Source organism: Pongo pygmaeus, chromosome 18 (assembly GCF_028885625.2).
Source record: "Pongo pygmaeus isolate AG05252 chromosome 18, NHGRI_mPonPyg2-v2.0_pri, whole genome shotgun sequence".
Classification (NCBI taxonomy): domain Eukaryota; kingdom Metazoa; phylum Chordata; class Mammalia; order Primates; family Hominidae; genus Pongo; species Pongo pygmaeus.
The window spans coordinates 47,437,914-47,446,357 of NC_072391.2; the positions used below are offsets into that span (position 1 = coordinate 47,437,914).

General features: G+C 43.3%; 1 protein-coding gene across 18 annotated transcripts in view; it reads right to left on the bottom strand.

Moving 5' to 3' along the window:
* BRD7 (bromodomain containing 7) overlaps nucleotides 1-8,196 on the bottom strand; it is a 54,514-nt gene extending 46,318 nt beyond the window's left edge. For all 18 annotated transcript variants that reach the window (XR_010124445.1, XR_010124446.1, XR_010124444.1 and 15 more), the window contains exons 1-2: nucleotides 7,879-8,196; nucleotides 7,247-7,455 (exon numbers count right to left, since the gene is read on the bottom strand). Coding sequence is in view for 14 of the 18 variants with exons in the window: in XM_063655045.1 (XP_063511115.1) it covers nucleotides 7,247-7,455; nucleotides 7,879-7,927 (258 nt within the window). In the remaining 4 variants the exon portion in view is untranslated. The remainder of the gene's footprint in view (nucleotides 1-7,246; nucleotides 7,456-7,878) is intronic.
* Between the last annotated feature and the right edge of the window lie 248 nt (nucleotides 8,197-8,444).

The window sequence follows — 8,444 nt, forward strand, 5'->3', positions numbered from 1 at the left end:
CTCATAGGCCCCTTTTCTGAGTTCTTCCTTCCTTGGAAAGGTCTTTTGGGGTTGAGACGACTACCTCAGGAGGGACACACACAGACCAATGCTGAGAAAGGGGGAGGGTTTTCTGCCAAGCCAGATAAGCCACAGCAGCCCAGAGATCCCAGGTGTGACAGATGGCACAAGTCAATGAACTGTGTTTTGCCAGAATTCTCACTTTGCTTAATACGATTAGTCACTGCTCCTCTCTAGTTAAAAGCTACCTCCTACTCTGTGGCTCAGTTAAATCAGCAATACGAGATACTAACAGCACCTACCTCACAGAATTATTTCTAAGGATCAAAATAGTAAATATACACAAAGAATTTAGAATAGTGTCTGGCAGACAGTAAACACTCGAATGTTAGTTATGAGTCTGCCTCCATTGTTGGACTTAGTATAGATAGTGCTTTAATAAAATAGGTATTTACTGAATTTACTGTAATTTTCATTAAAGTTTTACTTAATTTTAGCTTTATATATAATAACATCCTATATGTGTTAATGCTTTTGAGTAAAAAATTTTTTTTAATGACTACTATCTTTCTCATTGTGTTCTGATAACATCCCCTAAGCAATGTGACTGGCCTAACTTCTTTCAGCAACTAAACCAGAAGTTGACCTACAAAGCTGTTAAGACATCATTTGGGTTAGGACTGTGTTCTTCAGAACAGCAAGTGAGTTTCAATAAAGGAATTGAGACCACTCGTCTGAGCTATTTCAATAAAAAGCTTTCTATGCAGGTCTCCTTACAGTTTCCACTCTCTCCATTCAATATTTGTTAGATACTGTTACCAGATTTATGTTACTAACACTCAGCTTTTATCATTCTTCCACTCAAAGTTTTTGACTTCCCACTGACTACACACTGAAGCTCAAACTCCTTATTCTGCCATCTCAGCTGCCTTTCAGATCTTACCCTCCCCTCCCCTCCATGCATTCTGTGTTTAAAAAGAGAACTACTTTATGTCCCCTATACACATTTCCTTCTTGCCCATTTTTGAGCTAATCCTCTAACAACAGCTCCATAATCCTCTGGTGTGTGGGCTTCCTGACCTCCACGTCTCTACGCAGTGGCCTATCATTCTATTCAGGGATCATCATCTAAAGTCAGCACATAAATAAAAATTGGGTTGTCAGATCACCTTGGAAAATACCTGAAGTAGCCCATTAAGTACAATACTCATGACTTACAATCTTAGAATACTTCCACTGAACTACCATAAAAAGAGCCATTTCTCTCAGGGCATATAGTTGACCCCATGTTAACTGAACATATAGTGTTACATCACTGTATTTTGATTTCTCAAGCCCAACTCAAATGCTGCTTCCTGAGAAAAGTCTTCTGTGCTTTCCCCCAGCTCCATGTACTCTCAGGAGCCTCAGAACTAGAACCCTGCCTCTGTTAGGGCACTGACTTTATTTCCCCATGTGCCGTGGGCAGAGGTTGGTGCCTACTTTAACAACTTTTTTAGATTAAAGACCTCTTAAGGGCAGAATTTGAGTTATTCCGGCACTAACTGTGAGACCTTGGTAAAGTTACTTAACCTCCCTGAGCCTCAATTTTCTCATTAATAAAAGAGGAGATAGTATGATCCAGTAATTCTATTTGTGGGTGTGTATCCAAAAGAAGTGAAAGTAGGAGTCTTGAAGAGAACTTTGTACAATTCATGTTCCTCGCAGCATTATTCATAACAGCCAAAAGGTGGAAGCAAACCACATGTCCACTGACTGATGAATAAATAAAATGTGGTATATCCATACAATGGAGTAGCATTTAGCCTTAGAAGGGAAGGACATTCCAACACGTGCTACAACAGATGAACCTTGAGGACATTGTGCTAAATCATATAGGACGGCTACAAAAAGACAAATACTATATCATTCCACTTATAAAAGCAGTCAAATTCATAGAGACAAAGTGGAATGGTGGTCGCCAAGGTCTGAGGAGAGGGAGAAAGGAAAAGGGGGAGTTGTTAATGGATACGAAAAAGTTCTGGAAAATAGTTGCACAAAAATGTAAATACACTTAACACTACTGAACTGCACACTTAAAAATAATTAAAATGGTAAATTTTATGCTATGTGTATTGTACCACAATCCAACAAAATAGAGAGAGAACACCAGTCTCACAGGATTACAGTAGGGAGTATAGTAGGATGATGTACATAAGCGCTCAGCACAGAACCTAGGATGTACTATATGCCTGATAAGTAGCAGTTGTTATTTGTAAAACCTTATGTGTAGTTTTTTTGTGTTATAATCATAATGGGTGTGTATATGTGATTTTAGAAATACTTCTGTAATTTTTATAAATCATTTTATCAAGTTAACAGCCACACAGAATTTTACTTATTGAATCTTAGTTTTACTTAACTATCCTCTTGTGTATGTATGACTAGATCAGATGGCATGAGAATTTTTTATGGCTGTTATTTTATTTTTTACATAACATGGGAAAATATAAGACTGAACATTTAGGAAAGGAAAACTAATGTTTTAAGAGTCATGCCAGCAGGCAAATTTTTGCCAACTGCTCAGCATCAGAATGTTTAAGGAATAAGAAAATTCATCACTTTCATAGGGGTGGTGTCTGGTGGAAACCAAAGCACGTTGTACCCCTAATGCTTTGGTTGGCATTGAATACCACTGCTGTACAGGGAGAAATACTGCTGATCCCACCCGTTGGGGCATTTTAAACTAATATAGTTAGAGCCTTCCTACTCAAAACAAGAAAATCACTTAACTAAGGCACTTTTGAAAAATTGTAAGGCTTTATGTTTTGTGTGTGTGTGTGTGTGTGCACGCGTGCTTCCCCCTAACTTTATCTTATTTTCCTAAGTAACAGATTCCTAATTTTTAGCAAGGTACATTACCCCCATTCACTCCCCCCAACTAAAATGCCAGACATGGTAGCTCACACTTGTAATCCTAGCACTCTTGGGAGGCTGAGGCAAAAGGATCACCTGACCCCAGACGTTTGGGACCAACCTGGACAACATAGCAAGACCCCATCTTTACAAAAAAATGTTTTTGAAAAAATTAGCTGGATGTGGTGATACATGCCTGTAGTCCCAGCTACTCGGGAGGCTGAGGTGAGAGGATCACTTAAGTCCAGGAGTCTGAAGCTGCAGTGAGCCATGATTGCACCACTGCATTCTGCCCTGGGCGACAACGCGGGATCCTATCTCAAAAAGGAAAAAAAAAAAGACAACATTTTCCAGTCTCCCTAGAAGCTAAGGTGACTATGTGATTAGGTTCTGGTTAGTAAAACATAAGCAGAAGTTATGTGTGCCTTTCAGAAAAACGTTTTGAAAGGAAAAGGACATCCTTTGTCCTCCATCCAGCTGCATGGAACTGAGAGAAGAGTCGCCAGTCCCTCAGAATCATACATACTCTAGCCCTTCTTTCTCCCAAGAAGAGATCACAGCAACTACTATTCCTAAAACTCCCTGGACATCCAGAACACAGCTCACAGAGGCATCTCTAAGGTCTCCCTCCCTACATAACACTAGCAAAAAGAATCTCTCCCTGCTTCCCTGGTCTAGCCTGGAAAAAAAGAATGACCCAAAAAACAGTCCCTACAGAACCAGTGACACCCCAGAGGATCTGAAGTCTCTAGCCCTGAATGTGAAATAGAAACCATCCCCCACCTGTCCTACTCTGAGAGGTGTGTCCAGAAGAGACTGTGGATATGAACCCATTTTACGTTGCAATGACATCAAAATACAATGGGACTAATGATCATTAGAGCCGCAGTCAAGAAAGGACAGAGTGGCTGGAACACAAGGGGGAGAACACTTTAAAGAACCTATCCTGAAGATATTCTTACACGAGTGTACAAAGACGTGTGTACAATGAGGCTCACTGCAGTATAACATGTAAGATTTAAAAGTAATAATCATAAGTATGGTATATCCATATAACTAAATACTAAGTAATCAATATAAAGAATAAGATAACGAATAAAACAAGAAATGAAGACCATTAATGTATCAATGGGATTATGGTGGTAACTGCCAGAACAAAAACCAGAGTGGTTCAAAGTGGTTACCTCAACTTTTGTTAAACAAGAGGATGGCTGGAACAAAGAGCACATAAGAGACAAAGGTGGATGAGCCACGTCAACACACTTGGGAGACGGAAGGCAAATGGGGTGATTTGCAGAACAGAGAAAGCAAGATACTCCTGTATGCAGAGAGGTGGACACCTTTGAAAAAAGCCTAAATCCCCGAACCCTGGCAAAGCTCAGAACTGGGAGACACAGGGAACCTGAGTCTCCAAATCTCGAGACGAGCCAAAAGTGAGGAGAAATGCCAGACTCAGAAAACTGGGTGGTAGGACCTTCAGCCCCTGCCCCATAGTTGGCTCCAGAAACACGGATAAAACTGGCAAAATCCATCTCCTAGGAGAGGAGGATTTTTCTCTGGAGAAACTAAAAATCCCAGAGAAAATATCTGTAAGGTACAGACATTGGGGCATTCTTCACCAAAATGACCAAGTCCCTGTTAGTCACTCTACAATAAAGTCCATCAAGTGACAAACTCTGTCTAGGTACAAAGCATTTAATCAGCTTTGTACAAACTGCAAAAGCTCAACAGACAACTAAAGGATGCTTTCAACAGAAAACAGACACAGACAAATAAATGGAAGAATTTGGGGGAGAGAGAGACAGGGCAGGGAGCAAAAGAAAACTTAGGAGAAAAAACAGGAAAAAACTTCGATTAATATCCTCAGAGAAAGAAAAGAATATACTGCATCTAAAACCAAGAACAGGGTGCTAATTCAAAAAGGACAATTAGAGAACAAGAAAAAATTCTTGGAAATTCAACGTATAAGATCTGAAATAAATCCAGAAAAGTCAGAAATTTTAGGGATGTTCCTTGAAGGAAGAACCCTCCCCCGCCCCACACACACCCAGAAAAAATATGAGAAAAACATAAGAAAATTAGAGGATCAGTTCAGGAGTCTAATATCTAAAGGGCAGGAGTTCCAGAAATCAAGAAAAGAAAAAATGGAGGGAAAGAAATGAACACAGGAATACTTCAAGCACACAGCTCTGAACTGAAGGCACAAGTATTCATTGTGAAATGTCAGAACACTGAAGATAAGGAGGAAGATCCTAAAAATTTCAAGTTAGCAAATACTGGTCATATGCAAAGGACTAAGAATCAGAATGGCAACAGACTTCTCAACAGCAAATTTAGAAGCCAGAAAACAACAAAGCAATGCCTTCAAAAGTCTGAAAGAAAATAATTTTTAATCTAAACAAGTCAAACCATCAACCTGTATGAGGGCAGAATACAGATTTTCAAACATGTTAAAACTTATAAAATCTACCCCCTGTGTACGCTTTCTTAGGACGTTCCTAGAGTTAACAGTCCACCAGAACAAGGGAATGAATCAAGAAAGAGGAAGGCATGAGATCCAGGAAGCAGGCGAAGGAGAGTCCCAGGAGGCCTTGACAGCAACTAATTCAGCCTCCAGGAGACAGAGAGCTGTAAGATAAATGTCTCCAGAGAGAAAAAAAAAATGAAGTAAAGAACTCAAATGAGTTTCATAAATCTTAGAGTTTGGGAAGAATTATTAAGCAATAACCAAACAAATGAAAGCAATGATCTAACTAGTTAAGATCAGATCTATATTTGCATACTATACTTGTCTACAATCACTTTAATATTGATTTAACCAATAATTGTGATGTACCTATACCTTGAGCAAGGGAAACTGAATTCTCATCTTCCATAACATGATGTCGGTAGAAGATATAAACTGCTAAATCAGTAAACAGCAATATAAACCTGTATTTTGAAATAGAAATAAGTAGGCAAGGAAAAATACCTAAAAAGTGTCCAGAGTGGAGCAGCAGCCTGCTTTGTGTCAAAAAGCTGTGTAGTACTCTTGACTTTTAAAAACCATCTTCACGAATTACTTTACTACTATTAATTAAAAAAAACAACTGGTTACCTCTGAAGAGGGAGTCTATGTGAAGGATTGGGGTGAGGAAAACTTTTTTCATTTTGTGTACTTTTGTACCACATGAACTACTTTTAAAAAATCAAATGCATATATGGGTTTTATAATTTAAGGAAGAAAACAAAACATTACTCCTACCTAGCCAAAGCTAATAAAAACTGGGACAAAAGGGAAGGAATAGACTTAAGAAATCCCCAAAATAAGTTCTCTAAGACTTGGTGACTTAGCAATGTGTTCAATCACATGGAAGAGAAAGCTCCTGTTGTATATATAAACATAAGAACAATTATATAACTAACCTATGAAAATTTACCTTCACAATAATTGATCTAATAAGTCGTTCAGTGGCAGGTTAAATTTGGAAAGTTAATAACAGTAATAACAATGTTAGTATTATTAGAGACAGAGTCTCGTATTTATTGCCCAGGCTGGAGTGCAGTGGTGTGATCATACCTCACTGTACCTCAAACTCCTGGGCTCAAGGGATCCTCCCACCTCAGCCTCCTGAATAGCTGGGACACAGGTGCACACCACCAGGCTCTGGAAATTTTTGTAGTTTATTTTGCAGAGGCAGGGCCTTGCTATGTTGCCCAGGCTGGTCTCGAACTTCCAGCCTCAAGCAATCCTCCCACCTCGGCATTCCAAAGTGTTGGGATTACAAGTGTGGGCTACTGGGCCCAGCCATTAATTATTATTTTGCCCAGATTTCAAACCAAGATGGTAGCTACTCATTCTTTTCTGTTAAATGCAAATGGTTAAGAATATCTCCATTACAGGTTTCTGACCAAATTTTCTCAACAGACTACAACACTGTTTTAAAAGATTTAAAGTTGCTCATTACAGATTTGGCATTATAATATTTATTTCAGAACAAAATTTAAACCCCAGTAGATCCCACTCACTTCTGAAATGACTATTTTTGACAATCCTCGAACACTGAGGCTTTCTTGAGCATGACTTTTTATCCTGCCTAGATGGAAAAAGCATTCTTTGAAGCAGCTCCTCAAAATTTGGACTTAGCTGCTTCCCCACCTGATGTGCGAGTACAATTGCCTAAGAGTATAATTCAAAAACGATTTGCTGAAACTCATAGATGATTCATGTCTCTATTCTGTCCTGCTCCTCCTCAAACGAGCCAGATCTTAGAGGCGTTTGTTTTCCCCAGATACAAAGAAAACAAAATGAGGTTGGCAGCTGGAGGAGGCGGTGCCGTCCGCAAAGCCAAAGCAACGCAACCACTTGTACCTTAACTCTTCTCCGTTTTCTCCCCTTTTCTTCCCCTGGAATCTGCTTCTCTCCTTTCTTTCTCTTTTTCCGCTTTCTGTCCTTGTGTTTGTCATGATCGTTTTTGTCTTCGAAGAGGCTGGAGTCGTGCCCCGAGCTACCCGTGGAGAGTTCGGTGACTTCGTTCCCTCCTACTTTGAGGACCAGCTTCAAGGGCTTCTCTACATACTCTTAAAAAAAGAAAAGAAAAGAGGAAAGCGCGTCGATCAAAGTCGGGGCTCTCCAGGGAGTGCTAAGGATGCAGAGCGCGAAGGCGCAGCAAGGCCGAGGCGGCTTTGGGCGCTCCGCGAAGCACCTGTTGAATGACGGACCCCGGCCTGGGGGTGCGGCGCCGCACGCCCCGAACGCTACCAGGCCTCCCGGGCCCGCCTCACGTCTCCCCACCAGAGACTCACCGGACCAGGGGGACCCGGGTTCGAATGCCGCCGCCGCACGGCGGGGCAGCGCGGCCTCGGGCAGGACGCGCCCCCTTCGCGGGCCTGGGCCTACCGTGGGAGGGAAGGGCCCCAGGCCGCCCCGGAGCCATTGGGAAAGAGCGGAAGCCCGGCAGAGCCGCCGAGGGCCCGCCGCCCGCACCCCGGCCCACTCCTCACCCTCGTAGAGGTGTTTGTCCGACTTGTGCTTCTTGTGCTTCTTGCCCATGTCCGACCGGGCCCCGGTGCCCGCCCCCCGCGCCAGGCCCAGGCCGTGCGGCGCCGCTTCCGGTCCGGGCCAGGCGAGCGGAGGGCGGGAGCGGGGCCCGCGAGACCCCGCGCCGCGAGGCACGGGGGCGGCGCGCGCCGGGCGGCGCGATGCCCCTCTCGAGAAGACGGCGCGCGAGACCCGGCCGGAGCCCGAGAGCTGCGGCGGGGAGGCGAGCGGCCGGCGCAGAGGCGGGAAAGAAGGCCCGCCGCGCGCACACGGTGTCGGCGGCTGCGAGTGGCGGCCCCTGGCGACCGGAGGTGGCGCTGCAGCTCGCGGGCCGGGGGCGGAGTCGGGGCCGGGGCCGGGGCGGGGCCGGGGCGGGATCCACCGCTCAGACTCTTGTCTGTCTTCCTTCCTCCCTCTCCCCTGAATTTGTCTGTCTTGTTTCTGTCTCTGTGTGTCTCTCCCTCCGTCTCCCCTTCCCTCCCTTCTTTTTACTCCCTCCCTCTCTTTCTTTCTCTTTCCCTTCTTCCCT